Below are 20978 nucleotides of genomic sequence, written 5' to 3'. Positions count from 1 at the left end.
AGTTTGCACCCTTGTCTTGGAACAAGATCGACTGTATCTAAACCATTTCTATCAGTTGCTTAGCATTTCATCATTATATCAGAATACAGCAAATTTATCCTGTCCGATAATCCAAAATAATAGGGGTACAGCATGTAGGAAATGGTTTGATGTATTTTAATTAGGAGAGAATTTTTCGTTGTGTTTCTGTATCCTCTTTAGGTACCAAAAGCAGTCTCAAGCACAGCCACTATTTGTGTGTCACAAACTGATCTGAGATGCCTAGTTCTCTCTTTCTGGGGAATCATAAATAAATCAACCAGAAATAATTGACGGTGGCTGTCCATTCAAAACCCAGTCAATGTGAGCCTGAAAGTCTTTGTGACACTTTCTAAAAATGTCAGTTCCATTGCAGCCAGAGAATCAATATGTTTATTTAAAGAGACTTTAAGAATATAAGAATGGCTTTGGTTTAAAACAAAACTGAATGGAGTGGTAGGGCAAATCAGTGCATTTAGACTTAATATAAAGGTAATTAATTTATCCTCATAGGAGGAAAATAAAATGGGTATGTTTTTTGCTTATGAAGGTAATTGTTTTTCCAGTCTGTTTGTATTATCGTGTCCTAAATATAAAAAAACAGCCTTTAAAAGGATTAAGATCAATTATTGTTTTTTGCTGGGGGACAGACTGAACAGTAAATTCTCCTCTGTATGGCTTTTTAAATGTAGTCTAAAATCGTGTTCTGATAACAGCGTATGTCCTTATTACATTACAAATACAAAATCATTAATTGTACCAAGCTTGTCTGCCATTAGTATATTCTTTGTGGTCAATCAAGTAGTGTAATCGCTTATTCCTGTATCAATAGTACGGTTTTCACCTGATACTGTCCTCCTACAAAAAATCATCCTCTGTGTCATACAAATTACAAGGTCACTCCTAATATCCATAAATGACTTGTCAAAACTCAGAACTCCTGAGCTTTCTCTTTTTTAAAATATTAGTGAAAAACACAACCAGAAAGAATTCTTCTTGAGTCAGATAGGAGGGAGAAAAAACCCAAACCCACAACTGCTGTTTTTCTATCTCACAAAGTAAGATAAATATTTAATTCTCTGACAAATGAGAATGTTGAGTGGTTTTGAATTACTGGTGCTCTCCCAAAATGGTTGCATTCATTTTTATGCGGTGCAGCACGTTCATTCAGAGTGACAGCGTATCAAGGTACTGGCTTCTACACATCCTAATCACATTATGTTCTGTTCTGCTAGTTCAGACATAGCTGGAAAAGCGTCTCAGGTGTTGATAGAGGCATATTAACTATACATTGCTTTCACATCCTAACTGGTAAGAAGATAATTCTGATTACTGGGGAGGAACATTCTTACAATAGCAGTGAATTTTGGCCTGCAATTTCAAGAAGGGAACATAAGTACTTAAACCCTTGTTCCATGACAAAGGCTATCATGTTTTCTTTTGTCCCAGGAGCAGTTTGTGAAGGTCACAAGTCAGGGTGTAAAACCACTGATTCTTTGGTCCCGGTAAGCAGTGTTATCCTAGCTCAGATGAATCAGCGGTTTCACATACTGGCCTTTACTTTAATAGGCGCTGGATGTAATTCCATTTGAGAGAGATCTCAAACACGTGGGAATATTTGAAGGTTTACATGTTACAGTTCACTTCATACATGTTCACTTCACACATAACCATGTATCAGAGTAAAAGCGAATAGTGAACAGACTCGGCAGGAAAAGCTAAGACTCTCTACCACAAGCAAGCATGCTCTTTAATTTTCCTACCTGTTTAATTTTGCTATATATACATTGATCTTTACATGATAAATGAGCAGAAGAGATCTTTCAAGCCATGAGAGCAGTCTCCCAGATAGTGTAAATCAGTGCAGAGCCTGGAGCAGATTTAGCCCTCCAGGAGTTATCAGTGGTAGTTAAGATTAACATGCATAAAACCTTGTGTTGTGGGTTTACTTATTGTAGCAGCATCTCAGCTGATTTTTCCAAGCCCCACTGATCATAGAAACATTTAAGTTGGATGATAATTGTTATCAATCTGGTGGTTGTTAACAAAAGCATATGTGCTGTCCGTTGACCTGAGGTACCATACTTTTTGTCAGTTTGTCATTTTCAACAGTTTCAATGTTTTATGCTTTCCATCTCCTCTTTTGGGCTTCTGTGATAGGAAGTAAAGCTCTTGCTTTCTTTCCTCCAGAACTCCAGAATGTCTGAAAGGGGGACTGAACAATTTAGTCCTTCATCTGAAACTAAATGAAAAGCAAAGTAGATTATTGGTGTTGGATATTATTATTAACCCCTATGCATGTAACACACTTTGAAATTTAGCTCTTACCTGTAGTTCAGGTGGCAGTCATGACTACAGATTAATTTCAACTGATGTTTTCTTCTCCCAATATAGGCAATAATTTCACTGGCCGCTTGTCACCAAAAAAGCTACTCTAATAAGCACGAGGACTGGTTGGCATTTTTGTTTGAAGTCTTAGCAAGCAGCAAAGAAATAAGCAAGGGCTGGTTTCAGCTCCTACTTCGCTGCTGCAAAAGGAAACTCTTGGTCAAAATACGAACATATTGTCAGGATGTTGTGGGGAAGTTGGCAGTGCTGTGGGTCACCTCATGACTTGTCAAGCTCCTATCTGTTCCTCCATGCAGTATGACTTTGTGGAGCTCCTGGATGGCAGCCGGCTGATAGCGAGGGAGCAACGCAACCTGCTGGAATCAGAGCGAGCAGGACGGCAAGCAAGGTCTGTCAGTCTCCATGAGGCAGGTTTTATCCAGTATTTGGATTCTGGCATCTGGCACCTGGCCTTTTATAACGATGGGAAAAATACGGAGCAAGTGTCTTTTAATACCATAATTATAGGTAAGCATAATCTTCAAAGCTCTTACCAAGTGCTAGGCTCTAGTCAGGTGTTTTAGGAATACAGAGATAAGTTTTCATAGGTAAAAGATCTGACTTTTTTTTTTACAGGATTTCCATTCGTAGTGTTTCCTTTGCTGCTCAGAACAAAATGCAGAATATCTATTTTAATTACTTGATCTAAGGTATAAGGAGTGTACCTTCTTGTAAAACAGTGCTTGAAAGGAGGATGCTTGTTTTGAAGTATTTGTTAAATGGCACAGGGCTGGATTTTAAGTGTGAAGCTCATATGGTTTTACCATTATAATTTGAGCCTTTTGGTTGGAAAGTAGTGTCCTAAGATACTGGAGGCATCAGCAATAGGAAATCACAGCTATTCATGCTCTTCAAATAAACTAAATATAAACACTTCTCTCAGAGTGACAGCGTGCTGTCAGTTACCAGTGGTTCAAATGATAGGTACTTCATGCGGTGGGCATCTGTGAATTATCCTCCTTTTTTTCCCTTTAGAGTCTGTGGTGGAATGCCCCCGAAATTGCCACGGTAACGGCGAATGTGTTTCTGGATCCTGCCATTGTTTTCCTGGGTTTCTGGGCCCTGATTGTTCAAGAGGTAAATCAACCCCATGCTTCTCTCAAGTCAGTTTAAGCGAGCATGAAGACAAACACATCAGGAAAGCAACTGGCATGTGACTTGCTTCTTAGATGTTCTTCTTTAGAAAGCTTTGAGGAAGAACTTGGTTTTAATTTTTCTGCTGTGTTTTATTTCACAGCAGCCTGCCCGGTGCTGTGTAGCGGCAATGGTCAGTACTCCAAAGGACGCTGCCTGTGTTACAGCGGCTGGAAGGGCACCGAATGTGATGTGCCTACAACTCAGTGCATCGATCCCCAGTGTGGGGGCCGGGGCATTTGCATTATGGGCTCTTGTGCCTGCAACTCTGGATACAAAGGAGAAAACTGTGAAGAAGGTAAACAAGTAAATATTTACCTCAGCATCTGCTGTTGTTGGTCAGGTTTCCAGCTGGCACATCCAGCTCTATTGATTTTGCTAGATCTAGATCATATGCACTAATGGTGTTTCTTCAGAAATCATTTTAGAATATGACAAATCAAGTTTGGGAATCACTAGTATTACTGAATTCTACAGAATTATGATACTTTATTTATTCTCAAGTAATCAGTGGGAAAATTCTTAATAATATGTGATATCTTTTTGCTTGCCAGTATATTTTTATTTATTTTTTCTGGCTGAGGTTAGCTAAGAAGAAAGCACACAAAAAACAGATGTTGGAAGACTTACTGGATTTTTCACAGTATAGAATAAATCATTAATGTATTGCATTTGTTAGTGATCTTTTCCACCAACCACATTGTGGAAGGTGCTGATTCAAATGCATCAGAGTGAAAAATGATGCGTCACTTTTGTATTCCAGAGATGTGCATAATAATATTCATTCTGGTGTGCTGCAAAATACAATTCATTTTCAATTCTATTTTTTTAAGGAGTAAAAAGCGCCATTTTCTTCCTCAATCAAATTGATTTTATTGATCTCCACGTACAAAGTAATGCAATTAAGTCTCTGGAATTAAATTTTCAGACCATTGACCCTACAAGTGTAACATTTTATTGAGTCAAATTGCTAAATTAAATCTCGTCATCTAAACCACATTAAAGTGAATTAAGACAGATACACAGTATGCAAGTCATTTATTTCTGAAACACGTAGAGGGTCCTATGCAGCTGTCAAAACTCTGTAGCGGAGGATCGGGTCAGCTGATGCCAAGTGCTGCAGGAAATCCAACCCTTGTTACACTGTGATTAGGCAGAACAGGGATCGGTTGCCCAAGACCCAGAGCCAATCTTGTTGTAATTCAGAAAAATTAGCAAACCTTGAAAGGTTCTCCATTAACATAGTGGTAGCCTGTAAATGTCTTGGTGTCAGTTATGTGCACACGCAAATTTCACAATACAGAAGGTGATGTGGAAGCAAGACATTTTTACAAAGAAAATTGCTGCTATGCAATTACTGACAATAAAGAGTGATTTATCCTGTAGCCAGAGAAGAGAGGCTGGCACCACGATACCACTCTGTCTTTTCCTCACTCGTTGCAATGAAACAAAGGTGAACTTCTCAGCTCCAGCCTACTCTTTACTTTTAAGATGAGTGCAATGCTGCCTATTTCACAAGGTGTTAGAACGTGGATTAGGCCCAAAAGTGCCATGAGCATCTAGGGTTTGATTACTGTTGTTAGGAATGACAAGTTTAAGGTGATCTTTCTCATCTTCCCACAGCGGATTGCTTGGACCCAGCCTGCTCTGGCCACGGCGTGTGCATCCATGGCGAGTGCCACTGCAACCCAGGCTGGGGTGGCAACAACTGTGAAATCCTGAAGACGATGTGTCCTGACCAGTGCTCTGGTCACGGCACCTACCTTCAAGAGAGTGGTACCTGCACCTGTGACCCCAACTGGACAGGTCCAGATTGCTCCAATGGTAAGGGTTAAAAGCACTCACATTTTGTGAAACAGTGGCATCTTGGATAGCAGCATTTTAATGACATTATTGTGCTAGGACCTGACCTGCTGACCTGATGGAAGTCTTTGAGTTGACTTCAGCATGAACTATGACCTAATTCAAAGGTTCAAAATAATTGATGAATTTGAAGTATTTGAAAGGTAATGTATTTGTTGGTGTCTTTTAGCTGCCTTCACCTGGTAACTTCAGGTGCTTCACATGGAAGTACAGAATTTTCTTTGTACGATATATGGATCTAAGTTTCATCTTACCTAATACATCTATTTAGAAACTTAAAACTGCACTAGTGAAACTAGAGACAGTCACATTTTAAAAATCTCTCCAGCTAATTGGAAGTATTTTTTCTTGAAAACCAGACAGCATTCCAGTTTGAAGGCAAAGGGAATGCAGGAATGAATCCTAAACAGCTTTTGAGGAAGGGTGTGGGCTGCCAGGATGGAAGGAGTTGGTAGGAGTGAGGAAGCAGAGGGATTTCTTGAAGTCTGAAACTGAGCTTATTAAATCGTAGTCTGAGCTTAGAAACAGAAGAAGACTGGAGGTACTATCATAGAGAGCAGAATCTAAATATTTATAAAGTATGACAGCAGCCTTTTGACAAATACAAGTTTTTAGAATATTGTTTGGTAGCCACATATCAAAAGAGAAATAGTGTCTAACTATGAGACATATATTTGTCTAAAACAGTTCATCTAACAACTCAGTTGGTTTTGTTAATGAAAATTGAACACATGGGCTAACTGGGTTTATGCCAGCTTATGAATAAATATAACTTTTTCAGGAGGAACCATCTTTTTAAAACAAATGTACTTCCTGACCAGGATCTGTGATACTCCATAATGGTTTATGCGTACAAGTGTGATAAGACAAGAGTTCCAAACATTCAAGAAAAACAGAGAGAAGAAAATGTCATCTTCTGTTAAATTTGTTTAGAAGAAAACATTCTCTGAACATTTCTAGCACTAAAAATGGCTATTTGTGAGAGACCCTTTCTAGTTCTCAGGCAAAACATGGACCCTCTATTTTTTGCTACAATGTCCTCTATACACTATTTTTGATGATTCAGTTGTGTTCTATCATTTACTTACATTTCAAGGAATGATTGGTTATTAAAATACCATAAAATATTTCTGATCTTCTCAAATATTTGAAAAGTGTAGAACTCACAAAGAGCTTTGTAAAAATACGCACAGACTGTTTGCTGAAGTCATGCAAAATGACCTTCAGAGTGGTACACTAAAAAAGCAAATCTTACCCATAAACATTTTGTTAAGCTGCTAGAAGAAAAAAGAATGAATTATTTCCATCAGAGGGGTTTATAGGTTTGAAATCAGCAGAGCTTTCTTCTATCTTCATCAGCAGTTTGTCCATTAATTAGCCCTTCAATTCCACTTCAATTAAATTAACTCTAATTAATAAGTTCATTACAAAGATTGACACACCTTGCTCAAAGCTAGTGTGCTAAAAGCTGATAAACACCTTCACCCTAATGAAAAATTGATTAGATTGAAGAGAAATAAACCTTTCTTTCTTGGAACTGCTTGGCGTTTCGTGACTCTAAAGTTAATCAAACCATCTTGCATCTCTTAATCAAAAATTTAATTCAAAGTAGATGTAAAATGCTGTATAGGAAAAAAAAGGAGGGGAAGGGGAAATTACAGCTATCTTTCTCTGTAAAGGTTTTGGGCGGTTTCTTATAGGAAATGTTACAGCACCTTGATACTATGTTTAATGTTCTACAGCACTTTGAAACAGAGGGTTATACTCTATGGGGGAAGAAAAACACTGTTGAGCAGGAAACTGGAAACCTTTCTTGTGCTGAATGCTTCTTTCTTTTGCTGTTGAAAATAATTTCAGTCTTTTATTACTAAACTGTTTGTTGCCTTCACAAGAAAACAAAAACTAAATACTTACTTCTATGAACCAGTATGTGGTTACAGCCAGCTGTATGCCAAGGAACCAAAGAAGTCCTTCAGGCTGTATTGTATCTCCTCTTGTTTTTCTGTTATCTGCTTAGCAGAATTAAAGTTTGGTAGAGTCTGACTAAATGAACCAAAACTGTAAATGGAATATCTGGCAGTCTAAATTATCATCTTGTGTTAGCTGAGACTTAATATGCGTTGTTTAGCCTCTGACTACCTTTAGCTGTTAACGTCTTTTTCAATTATTCTATCAGTTACAAGATCCTGTTACTATATGTAAATGACAAGTTAAATTGCTGTATGTTGATTTATTTTTTTTAACAATCTATTATTTAAACTAGACTGTTCATTTACTGAATGTAAAAGAGAATCATCTTTTATATTTAACAGATGTGTCAGTATGTCAGCATAGTACTAATTTGTCTCACTGAGGCTGATTTTTTATAATGAAAAAATGTGTCAGAAATGGCACATTTTTACTTTGAAAAAAAAACAGGGAGCAGGGTAAGGAGGGGAAACCTTGTTAAAATGAACTTTCATTAATACTAGATTTTCACTGACAACACACAATGACCTAGGTATATGGTACATTTAGTCATAGGAGTACACTGTAAGATCTAGTAGGTCTAAGCACCGTATAATCTAAGTTACAAAAGGTTACTCTTAAGGCATATGTGGTCACAAAAAGTGTGACTGAATATTCCTCAGAGCTAACAGAAGAGCTGTGGACACTTAAGCACCACTAAGTCTGCTGGATAACTTAGCATTAGCTAAGTGAGTATTAGCATAGAGATAAAACTCCATACTCTGTATTCTGTTGGGTCTTACCTGAAAATGCCTTTCACAGTACATTTCTTTGATTTAATTTTCAAAGATTTTACCTTTCTTATTCTTCACATGTTGAATTAAAATGTAGCACTGCTAATTAATGCATACCTTCTCTCCCATGTGCACTCTCTGCCTCCTTTTCTCCCCCTCTCTCCTCTCGAATTCAGAAATCTGTTCAGTGGACTGCGGCGCGCACGGTGTGTGCATGGGTGGCACGTGTCGCTGCGAGGAAGGCTGGACGGGCACAGCCTGCAACCAGAGAGCCTGCCATCCCCGCTGCACGGAGCATGGCACCTGTAAAGATGGGAAGTGTGAATGTAGCCAGGGATGGAACGGAGAGCACTGTACCATTGGTAGGCTGGCTATGCTTTACCCTGTCTTCACTGCAAAATTCAGAGAGCCAGCACTGCTGGCCACATCTGAATAAGAAGTGTATTACTTTGAAGCTTGTTTCTTCAAACAGAATATTTGCACGTGTCAGTCTGCGTAAAGGAGTTGATATTTTAAGGGAAATGGTTATATAATGGCTCATCAGTTCTTCGTACCTAGTTTGCCATGAAAAGGAGGTGGAAGAATTTCCTGTTCAATCTTTTCCCTTTAACTGCCTTTTGCTGAGGGGGAAGTTACTTTTATTTTAAACTGTAAATATATTATTTGATTTGTGCTTTTCTATTTTTATGTGATAGCTTTATGTCTTTTGGAAATGAAGCTTCCTATTGTTTTTCTGGTTTTATTTCTTTTATAGAGAAGAAGCTCTAAAAAGTGACTTGCCTACACAAAACTGTCTCTTCTCCCTTGTAATAAATGTGATCTAGCTGCCCAAAATTATCCTCTTGTCAATATAATGCTCTGTTTTAGAATTACATCAAATTTCTTGCATGTTAATAATGTAACAGTTTAATACAGCTGATTGAGAAGAAGCTATCCTTATTACAGATTCTATGTTTCTGTAATCATGTTAGTTCTAGCGCCTGGAAACCTCTGGAAATTACTGTGCTTTTATGAACGGAGCTTTTCTTACTCAGTTATTTACAGTCCGTATGTCCCATGTGCAGCGGGATATCCCTGCCCACTGCACAGGGCTTGACAGTGAGCCACCATGAGAAATTATGCATGTAAGTAAGGGGACTAAGAAAAAGTGGAGGAGGAGTTACCAAAAGGTTTATCATTTTTATATTGATTTTGTATAGCTGTAGTGCTAAGGAATTCTTCCTTGTGTAAGACACTGCTGGTCTGTAACACAGGAGGAGGGTCCTACCCAAACAATTTGTGTCTCAGCATAACCACACAGAGAAACTACTGCGTGACAACAGGTAGGAAGCATAGACAAAGGAACTGGCAATGATCTGACTATAAGAGCGTTACTCAAGTGTGTGGGGAGCATTGCACAAAGCTCAGCAAAGGCTGTGACAGGAGTAACAACGTGGCTTTGCAGGTATTTATGGGGCACATCTCCAAAGTGTGAGAAGCATCATGGCTGAGCACTCAGAGGTGGATTGAATAGACAATGAAAGATGTAGCCACAGTCAGACAAAGGCAGCACTGAGTGATGGTGAAATCATGGATAATCCAAATAGTCAAAAATTCCAGTAAGTAAATAAAACCCATAGGTTTATGATTGGAGAAATTGAGGAGAGTCAGTTAAAAGAAGTGATGTAGCCAAAGCAACAGGATAAGGCAGTAAGTTTAATAGTGGTAGAGCTGATGGATGTGAATGTAGCATGATTTGCTTTTGCCACAAACTAAGAAGAGGCTGGAGAATTTTAACTTTCATGGATATTTTGGAAGGGCTGTAACTCCAAATACATTAGCACAGCTAAGCCATCACTGGGGTGTAACCATCTAGAAGACAGTAAAACTCAAGCTGTGTTCCTGGGTAGCTTACAGCCCTGACTGGGTGGTGGGATGGTGATGGTGCTCTGCTTGGCGTTTATGGGAAACAGTGGTATGAGCTTTGAGGACAGGAAAAGTGAGGGCCTGTGACAGCTGTATTAACTGATACCCACCGGTACCCAGGAAGAAGAGACAAAGTTTTATTTTGTAAAAGGGGGTAAGGTGTGAAGTAATAAGATTGATTTGTGAATTATTTTTTACAGAAATTGCAATCAATTTTTTTTTTGTTTACTAATGAGATTGCTCAGACAATTCCCTCCCAGAGGGAGTGGGAATCAAGGTGCCTCTGCAGAATCCCATGCACAATCGGTAGGGTTAACATTTTTGAGGAGCTTCTAGAAAACATGCTGACAAAGAGCGTAAATAGGTGGGGAGAGAACTGCTTTCTGAACAATAAAATAAAGTAAATCTTTAGAAGTAGGATAAAGCCTTTCCCTTGACCGCTTTAACTTGCCAATGAGCAATTACTCAGCAGATCGCTCTGCTGTTGGTCTCAGCAGCTGTTGACCTTGGCAGCATTTCAAGGGTTGTAGTTATACACGGATGAACTGCTCTTGAACAATTTTTCCAACATATTAAGCACAAACAAGTTTTTCCTCAGCACTGGGGAAGCCGGTCTGTCTTCCCACCTGTTTATTTTTTAAATGGGTGTTTACTTTGCGGCTGCTGCTGTAAAGATAGTTTGATTTGTTTATATTGCCCTTACAGCCTCCAGGACAAGTAATGAGGTAAGGGCTCTAGCCTGCTGTTATATTTATTTTTCTTAGAGATGTTTTCTCCAGGAGCCCAGTGTTACAGAGGAACCAGGTCATTTTATTGCTCATTTCCAAGAGTATTTCCATTTAGTGGAGTAAAAATTCCTGCCTCCTCAGCTTGGCAGATGAAGAGTCAGATTGACTTTCTCTCACCTGCCCTAGAGTAGGTAGTAGCTCGTTTTGAGCAATAAATTTCAAAACACAAGGGACATCTGAATGTTTCTCCATACAAACCCATTTTTTATTGTCACCCTCCATTTGTAGGCATTTTATACTACTTACAACTCTCAACTTGGGAGAGAAATTTATGTCATTTGTGTTATGCGTATGAAAGACTCCCACTTTCCCTTTATATATCTAAACATAAGCAATTGCATCCTTATTTCTAAAAGTCATTAACCATTTAGCTGCAGTAGTGTGAAATATTTTAGAAACGTAGATACCTTTGTTGCAGCTATTAGCTACAAGTCACATGAAGTGCAACAGCCTAAATTTACAACTTCTTTGGGAAAGGAATGTTCCAAAGAAGTTGTAAATTTTAAGGGCAATGCACTTTATTCGCTTTTTGGGAAAGGAATAGCCCACCACATCTGTAGCTGGGTGCACAAAATGGGGTAGATATGCATGCATTAATCACAGAGGCACTAACTGGAATGTGTACTGAATCATCTAAATCCATAACACATTTGAATAAAGAGATTGTGGTATTTTTGTGAAGCATGAATGCCATTTAAAATGGTAAAAATGTTTTGCACCTCAACTAATGATTTTTATGTGTTTCTAAATGCTGACTATCTGTCCAGTCTCATTTTCAGTGAGCCCACTGTTTGTATTGTCAGTTGACATGTGTTGAAGGGTAGAAAGAAGGAAAAGACAAAGCTATATCCTTAGTTAAAACAAGGTAGTCCTTTAAGTTACTCCTCTCTATATCTTTTAAGCCCTAGATTGCTTCTTGAGTTATGCTGATCTTTATGTATACTTGAAGATATTCAAATGGGAATTTGGCCAAAGGAAATTCTAATTGATCTGAACTTCCAGAGACCACTTTTTTGTTTTTATTTCAATACTTCAGGACATTGAGACGCAAAATCATAGGTGATTGCAAAGGTTTGCATTTTTTATTCAGAAAAAATTTAGACATCTGCTTACCTGGGTTAAGTATCAGCATTTCCCTAAGGCTGAGGATTGCAAGATTGGAATTGGAAAATAATATACACATATATTTTATATACTTTTGATTTGCAAGAGAGAACAGAATAGACTAAATAAATCAGGGTTTTATTCTTTTTTTTTTTTTTTTTGAAGCAATGTGTGTTTAGTAAGGTGGGCAAGACTGTTTTGACTAATGCAGTAAACCTGATGTGTGTGGCTGATATCCACTGTTCCGTGATGCATCTCTGGCACAGGGTAGCTCCAGCTTCAATACCACAGCTGCTGTGGGCCACACTTATGAGTCATTGCCTTTGCTCTGAACACATACTTCTAAAGATTTATATCAAAGATGTTGAGCGGATAACTACATGCTCGGTGTTGTGATGAAATGAATCTAATAAGAATTAACAAAACTCAAGATTTATTGCTGTTGTTTAGCATCTTACAGGTTTGAACTAAACACTGGCGATGTTTGTTTCAAATAGTAGACAATTTAAGGCATCTAAATTGTTTGCTGTCTTTTCCCTCCTGAGCATTGTAAAGTTTTAACCATTTCCTGTATGCCTGTGAGAACAGGTTAAATCAACAGTTTATGCAAAGCTATGGAAAATCACTTGTCAATTATTTATGTGGTCTGGGAGTGACATTCATGGGTCTGAGGTGAACATCCATATATTATTTTGTGATGCTCAACATGCATCTCAATGTGATACAAGACCACATATGCACAGCTGGTGTCCAGGTGATAGCCTGGATAAAATTTTGCTCTGTAATTAAGTTTTCATAACACATTTGTGCTAAAATATGTTTTTGTTTCTTTTCTGTCCTGGCTGGCAATGAGATCAGTGACCCTCTCCTGTCTGAGTAGTTGTTTTGTGAGATTGGAACAGATGCTATTTCAGAAAGTCTATTATTTTTTGTGATATAACTGACTTGTGCCATGAGTAAATTAAGGTAACTGTCACAGGAAGCCCATAAATATGAATACTTTTCCAGCTGCTTTTCCATTAAACTCTGTTAGCTGAATGAAATTAGTAAATAATTATGTTGGTGGGGAATCTGCTATATCCATGGGCTGTGTAACTTCTCAGTTTTACAATGCAGCCTAATTTTTTCTATAGACCAAATTAGTTTTTGAGTAATCTAAATTGCAAATTGGCCAATTTGCATTAAAACGATGCCTTCTTGTTCAGATTTGTCAACACCTCTTTTTTAAAAAGTCTTTAACATTAAGCATGGGTGGGTAAGACCATCTGTTTATGGAGGTTGCCTGCAGCTCCATTAGTTAACACATGAGACAGGTTACAGCTGTTTAATTGTTATCGCGTTGAACAATTATCTTTCAGTCCAAAATTAATATTTATATATGTATGCATGGAAAGCATGTCGTTAAACGTAAGTGATCTAAATGTGGATTAATGTCATTAAGCATTCTTATTAATCCCTCAGGAGGGCTAAAGTTAGCATCATGGTACTTTGATGCTACTTTTGAATGCTGCGTGAGGCTACTTTATCTGGTATGCAGAACTGAAATTCAGATCGAATGGTGGTCCACTGTAGAAGTGTACATCTTGTAATATGTTTATATTTCAGTGAGAACTGGGATCTGATTGGTTTATCTTCTAAGAATTTCCCCTAAAGTTTAATTGGGAAAAAAAAAAAACAAAAACAGTAAGGGACAGCAAAGTACTTATTTTAACCTTTTTCTTTGCATCAAAAGTTGCTAACATGACATTCAAACCAATCAAACTAAAAATAAATTTTCTTCAGCAAGAAATTTCTTATTTCAGCTATTTTAGCTGTAAAAACAGGAAAGTCATCTGATTTAGATATTCAGAATTGTGAAAGAAATAAGTGATATCTAGAGCATACTCCCATATGTGTGTTTCTCTTGGTACAGACTCTGTCCTGGTGACTGCTTAAAGTGGTTTTCTGACTAGAGACAAACATGAAGGCATTTGTGTTCTGGTTTTCTATGTGACTGTGAGCAGTGTAAGCTCAGAAGTACTGCTAGTTGTTGAGGAATGCTAAGAAGTAATCTCGTCCACTAAGTTACATGGTCAACACATGTTTAGCTTAGGGCTCCGTATATTACAGATTTCAGATATGACTACAGGGAACTGACACTTTATCTGTTTATAAGATCAGAGCATAAGTCAAGACATATGTGTTCCTCCTGTTAATTAAAGGAAGTGCTTATAGAAAACTTGATATGGCTATATATCATGACGCTATGTATTTTTGAAGTATGGGCTTGCCAAAGTAAGTCACGGACCAGTTTGAGGGCTTGATTGATCTTCTCCGCATTTGCAGGTTAGAGGGAGAGCAGCGTGGATAACAGATATTGTGGTGACCACTGTCATTTTAGTACTGATGCTAAGTTGCCAAGAATGGTTTACTTTTCTCTGAAGTTTAAATTACCGAGAATATTCACATTTCATAGTGTTTTAATGTGTTAGGTATTTAATGTATCTTAATACACTCATGCCAAGAATTCTTCTTATATTTTAAGAGCCTTTTGAGATTTTAGAGTTTTGCTCAGAAGGAAATTTTTGTCCTTCATATTGAAATAGTTACTGCTCTATGAATATATTCTGTAATTATCAAAATTCCTAAATTTATGGGGTTTTCCTTAGTTTTGAGTGCATGGACTTATACCTCAGTACAAATGTCATCTGAAAAGTAAGGTTGTGTCTGAATGAAGGTATGACCTTTGACATTCAAACAGTTTATTCTCAGATAAAATCAACCAAAAATACAAAAGTAATTATAGCAAATATCAATTAGTTCACCACAATATTGTGAGTGAAATCCTACTTTCAAAACACCTGACTACATTGGAGTTGGGATTTCACCATAATATTTATACCTGCACCCTCAATGCAAACACTCCATGAAAAAGCAAAGATTGATTACTTTCTTGGCACCCAGCCCACTGATAACCACAGTTTAACAAGATTTCATGAAATTTAGAACAAATATGGTTTTGAGGCTTTTCTGTGCCTGAAGGGCATGTTATTAATTTGTCAGGCCAAACCCTGAATAGGCAAAATATTTGTACGTTTGGTAACTATAAAAATAGTCAATTACCAGATAAATTTTAGATGGTGTGTGCATATCTGAGGCTGTGAAACAAAGTGTATTATTGGTCAGGCCTTAACACATTTCAAGACCAAGTATCTCAAATACAAATTATCTGTTAGCATACTTTAAATTGCTAATTGGTTGATTTGCATTTAAATGAGGACCACATGTGAAGTTCACATTAGGCACATTTTCAGAAAACAGCATAATCCTCTGAGATGTGAAGAATTTTAAAACATGTTGCAAAGCTTACTTGAGCTGAAGTGGCCAGAAAGTAAGTACTTTTGTAGGATGTATAGCTGCATACTGATCAGACACATTCTGAAAGTACTTCCAGTCAGGAAGAAGGATGGAAACAATAATGTTTCTTGTCCCATTCCATCCCCTTATACATTTTCAAGCCAAATTTATCTTTCACACAGTTCTTACTGTAAGTGTCAGGTTTTACCTGCATCTGAGGTAGGTCTTTGCAAGTTTGTCAGAGGTCTCAAATAGGTATTTGAACTCTTTCAGCCTGTACATGTAGGACAGTTTTAAATCCTTAATGGTATATACCCTTTCTTATAAATCCTCTTACAACTAAATAGGTGTTAAATAAGAACTCATGAACTTACCAGCAGTCCCAAACTTCCTATGTCTACTATATCCTTAAAAGCACCTGACTCTTTTATTCTAAGATACATGTGGCTTTCCAGTAACAATTATGAGAAATCTTACTTTACTATAAAATAGTGAAAGACTCCAAAACAAAAATCTACAAAGGCTTATGTGCCTTTGTACTCAAAAATCCATAAATGATTTCTGCAAAGAGTGGTTGCGGCTTTAGCAAGGGATAAATTGCAGTGAAATCAGGTTTCTGTGGAGAGACATATGCAGCAGATATCTCTGCTGCAGGTCTACATAGACATTGGAGAAAACTGCAGAATTGATGAAGAAGGTATGATTTCAGGGTGAGGATTAAGTTTTTGCCTATGTAGGGAGGAGAACAAAGAAAATTGCCTGAAATTATTATTCCATCCATGTGTTCTTCTTTACAAGAAGGGCAAGATGGGAATTTAGGAGTAGAAAAGTATCAAAAGAGAAGAATGTTTGTAATCCTCCTCTATTGGCAGCAATGCTCTGAACATATGGTGTGTTTAAGACAAGGTTCTTATAAACTCAGAGAAAGGATGACGACCATGAGCTGCTTACAGTGGAGGAACATGTGCTTTCAGTACTGTTCAGTGATGAATAGAGAGAATTACATTTGCAAATCATACCAAAGCCCACTGCCCCCAAGCACTTTGGAAGCCAGGACAAGAATTTAGAATTACTTTAACAAATAGCACAGCCTATGCAGAAAAATAAGGTGCAATTCAACAAATGCTGGGTTCTGTGCTTCAGTAGGAATAATCAGCTGCACAAATTCAAGTTAGGAAGCAGCTCAGCAGGCAGAAGAGGATTTGAAAGGGCTGAAGTGGATGATGAATTTGACATGAGCGAACCCCTCTGAAGACAGGCTAGAACAGCGGCTGTAAAATTTCATGAATTCTGGACTCCTGTAAGTTTTCTGGTAGAGGCGTGGAGCTCCTCAGAAATTGCATATGGAAGCATGGTGGTTTTCAGTCAGCCTTCAAGAGTAAAAGCAGCTGCTTAAAGGGATCAATATGCTATTCCCTGACTTTGCTGTGGGTAGGTTAAGAAATTCTGGATTTAAATATCGTAAGGAATATTTGGGGTTTTGTGTTCAAGAGATGTTTTAATTGGCATGATTCTTAAACTGTGGCTGGGTGGAAATGAAAGAAACTTAAGGCTGATCTGGTAGCCAGGTCAGGAGAAGTAAACCACCACAGACAGAGTCTTGAATAGGTTAGAGGGGTCAGACCAGAGCTGTCAACTCTGAGTTTTGTTCCAGTTCACTCAAAACAAGCACAAAAACCTGTTCACACAAACTGCTTTCTCCCTAAAGCTTGCAACAGAACTCTCAGAGTTTCACTTCTGTTGGCAAGTGTCTGTGAAACGTTCTTAAATCAGGTTTGTCATTGCAAGGCTTTGAAGGGCTGTTGCGTGCAAAAACTCCACTTCATTTGTGCCAGAGACTAGTGCACGGGGTGATCTCCTGCTTAAGAATTATTTTGAAGAACTGGATTCCACCCTTGCTTCTACCATGTGTTTTCTGTTAGTCATTCGCAAAGGCAAAATTTAAAGAGGTGTCCTCTGACTGTCCTTCATTTTCTGGGGACCTGACTTGCTTGTGTGTGAATTGCTAAAATGCTGGTTTGTGTATGAAATCCTAGTTCTGGAAAATCACATCATAGGTGTTTGCAGATGAGTGGATGGAGACTTCTCACTTCAGTCTTTCTATGCCTTAGTTATGCTAAGGTAAAATGAAATAAGAATGCATTCTCTGTTCTCAGCAGCATTGTGAAGGTACTATACTAAGTAATTTTGACTCTAGAGTCTGTAAGAAAACAGTTACTTCTTTGTTTTGGTTAGCATGGTATGCCTGCTACTAGGCCATCAGCCGTTTGTTGTTCATGAGGGAATGAGTGCTGAATGGGCAGTGTCAGCTCTGTACATTGACGAAGGGTATAAAAATTGCACAAGTAGTCATAAACCTGGCATTGCCTACCTTTTGGGTGTTTGACTTGGCCACTCTTATGATATTCTTGTAATGTGGGGTTTTTTTGTTTGTCATATGGGTTGTAAACAGAGTTTTGGACAAATATTAAAAATTAATTAAAACATTAAGTGAAGATAGTAAAACTTTAAACAAATAGATAAATGTATAGAAAGCTTAAGGGAAACAGTATGCTATCAACATACCATAGTTTGTTTACAATCAGTTTTTCTACTTAGAAATTAAGATGACATTTTTACCTAGCATCTCCTTATATGACTCTTGGTGCAAGGTTATGTAGCAATGTAAACATGACGGATGCAAGATCGGTTGTTCACATCTTCCTGTAGAAGATCTATGTCTGAAAGCATGAAGTTTGCATTGGTGGCAGATATATGTATGCAGTTGTTCTCCAGTGAATGGGGATTGCAGGAGATGAGAGGAGTGAGCAAAGCAGAGCTTGCTCGGAGAGGAGCAGCACAGTGTTCTTCATTGTCACTGCATACTGAAATTATTTTTTCATAATCTTTTTATTTTCTTCCCCCCTTTGGCTTTCGTCTCTCCTTCTAATTTCTCCTTTCTGTTTTCTTTTAGAGGGAGAGGCTGTAACACAGTAAGGAAAGGAGAAAGCTGGTGGTATTAGTGGAGAGGAGGCAAGGGTTTGGTGCACACTTTCAAGGTGCAGGAAGCAAAAAACCTTAAAAGTGGCTTTTAATATAGGCAGACGTTGATCAACATGACTTTGGTCACATTCATTTGTAATTTTGCTTCACATCTGGTGGTGCTATGAGGTCAAATTCTGCTCTTACAGCAAAGTAACTCATGACTCTTGTGGAGCTGTTTAGTTAACACTGTAATGGGACTATATATACACTACAAAAAATATGTGGCATGTTGTAGTCTAGTCTACAGGTTACAAAGATTATGATAGGTGAAGATGCCTGGTGGAGGATAATAATGTAAACTTACAGAAATACAAATTTACTATATGGTATTTGGAAGCATGTCACCATTATAATCCTTCATGACAGAATAATCAGAATAAAGCAGTGTTGTAAGTACCAATTAAGGAACATCAAATCAATGGGTATGTGACTCATGCTGATTTAAACAGGAGCTGATTGGGATAAATGGATTTAATATGTACTTTTATTCTGTGGCAGTTCTGTCGTACCTGGAGGAAGTAGCATGTGAATAATCTAAGGAAGACACCGACTTAACATCTCTGATAAGAAACTAATGGGAGACATTAAACTTAAAAAAAACTGTCGGGGTTTTGACTGGTTATGAAATATGCCATGTTAAATGTGAATTTGCCTGACTGTTATCAGTTCTTTGTAAAATATATTAATCTGCCACATATTTATATAAACATCCACACACATTGATAACATCATTTATATTCTATGTTATATTAATTTTGAATGCCACTTACATCTTCTGAGATTTTTACTGTCCTAAAAAATGTACAGATTTTATATTTTCATTTTTGTTTTTCTTCATTCCATTTGGAGCTATATGAAGTCCCCCTACTCCTAGAAATAATAGCAAGATTTTAGATTTCACAGTCTTAAACCCTGCAAGAAAACCCTTGTAAGTATATTGCCTGGTCTGTAATTAGACTTTTTAAAGACTTAACATAACCCACATGTGCCAGATGTGTAAATCTCTTGCCAGCTGAGATGCTTGCATCCTACTGAAGTGCTCCAAATCCCACCCAGAATTCTCTATACAGAGGGGAAAAAGCCTGTATTTCGTACTTCAACACAGAGATGGGTTCATTCCTGTTTCAGCTCAGTGCCATGAAGATAAGGAAGATGGCATGGCTAATTAAACTTCACTGCAAAGTTATACTATTTTTGGTCACTGGCTTTCTGCTTTTTGATTCTTCTAGAATGCTGCCTGTTAACCAAAATAGTTTCTAACGTTGTCCTTAATGTCAACTGACCACGATTACAAGGAAGCTGGAAGGCAGAACTTGTTTTCCAAGCACTATAATTTTATGGTCTGGGGCTGACTTCTTATAAGACTACTGGATACAATAAATCTTAAAAAGTGTTTTCTTAATCCTTGGGTTTTTTTAATGCAGATTGGATTCCTGAAAGGAAAAAGCATGTGAGGGCCTATGATTGCAAGGACTGTTTGCCTAGGAGCTTTTTTTTTAATGTTCTGTCTTGTTACCTATCCCTGCATTTGTAGAGGCACTTAATGTTTCACTGGTGGACAGATGCATTCCCCAGACAGACCTAATTGCTTCCATTTTATAAAATAAAGCTTGATTTTTTCCTCCACACGTACTACACCATGTTCTAAGAGCAGCTGTGTAGGAACAAGGGGAATTATATTGGATGAGTAAGCGAAGAATTTGATCCACCCTGACATGCCACTGTATAACTTTTCTTTTTGTTTGTGGTTGATGTGAAAAGCTACTTAGTTTGTCACTGCTGTTCTAAATGTTCTGTAATTGACGTTTTCATCTCCTTACTTTGCCTCCTTTTAACCTTGCCATTATAGAAAAAAAAAAAAAAAACAGACACCAAGAATTAACTGTGCGGTGGGCACCTGACACTTTCTTTCAGAGAGGGAAACTAGAAAGTTTCCATCTCTTAGTCATAGCAGTGACTGTGGCTTCTGTGAGACTACATGTCTTATCACCTCTCTCCTTAGACTCGGGAAGAGCTTTTTCCAATTCATCCAAACTGGAGGAAAGGCCATGGTTGCAAATGGCTTTCTTACCCATCCAAGGCACAAAGTTGAGGGATAATAGCAAGTGACAGAGTACTTGCCAAACAGGGCCATTGTCCAGCAGGGATTTAGAAAAGGTCAGATTTTGAAAGTAAGAGAGCCCGTGAGGGCTCTGTTGAGAGAGAGACCTTGTCCGCAGCAAAAACTAGGGGATTGAATCCAACATTGTTGACTCAGCTTGGCATGTCCCCACTGCAATGGTCTGTAAGATCCCATCACCTTATGTGCAGGTAGCTGGGTTTGGTAGCCTGCGATGGACCTGTCCTGCATGGTTTTGCTATATGACATTAACTCTTATAACACAACTGCAGTTGATGTCTGTTCACTGAAAGTAAGGAGGGAACGTATAACCCATCTCTGCAGTGTTTCGTGTACTAAAAGTAGTGCCTGTTGCTTTAAATCCATCTTGTGCTCTGTCTGTCATTCATCCATCTGCCTCCTCAAATTTTTTGTGAAATTTCAAGTGTCATAACTTATGAAAAAAAAATCTCGCTATTCTTGGATATACCATCTTACTTATTTTTGTACATCTAAAGCCTAAGTTTAATTTTCACCGATTTTTCCAAATGAAACGAATCACCATGCTACTAACCCCAC

The 20978-nt window shown here is 37.9% G+C and overlaps 1 protein-coding gene across 9 annotated transcripts in view; it reads left to right on the top strand.

Moving 5' to 3' along the window:
• Positions 1–20978, top strand: part of TENM3 (teneurin transmembrane protein 3) — a 323167-nt gene that overhangs the window by 236947 nt on the left and 65242 nt on the right. For 8 of the 9 annotated variants that reach the window (XM_086464013.1, XM_086464012.1, XM_086464011.1 and 5 more), the window contains 5 exons: positions 2664–2874; positions 3382–3483; positions 3644–3838; positions 5164–5364; positions 8321–8506. In XM_086464013.1, the coding sequence (XP_086320139.1) occupies positions 2664–2874; positions 3382–3483; positions 3644–3838; positions 5164–5364; positions 8321–8506 (895 nt within the window). Of the gene's footprint in view, positions 1–2663; positions 2875–3381; positions 3484–3643; positions 3839–5163; positions 5365–8320; positions 8520–11440; positions 11457–20978 lie in introns of all 9 variants that reach the window. The other variant, XM_086464015.1, reaches the window with a different exon arrangement.

This window comes from Leptosomus discolor, chromosome 4 (assembly GCF_034619465.1).
Source record: "Leptosomus discolor isolate bLepDis1 chromosome 4, bLepDis1.hap2, whole genome shotgun sequence".
Taxonomy (NCBI): domain Eukaryota; kingdom Metazoa; phylum Chordata; class Aves; order Leptosomiformes; family Leptosomidae; genus Leptosomus; species Leptosomus discolor.
The sequence above is the reverse complement of the archived record's forward strand: the minus strand, read 5'-3'. Positions and strand labels throughout refer to the sequence as shown.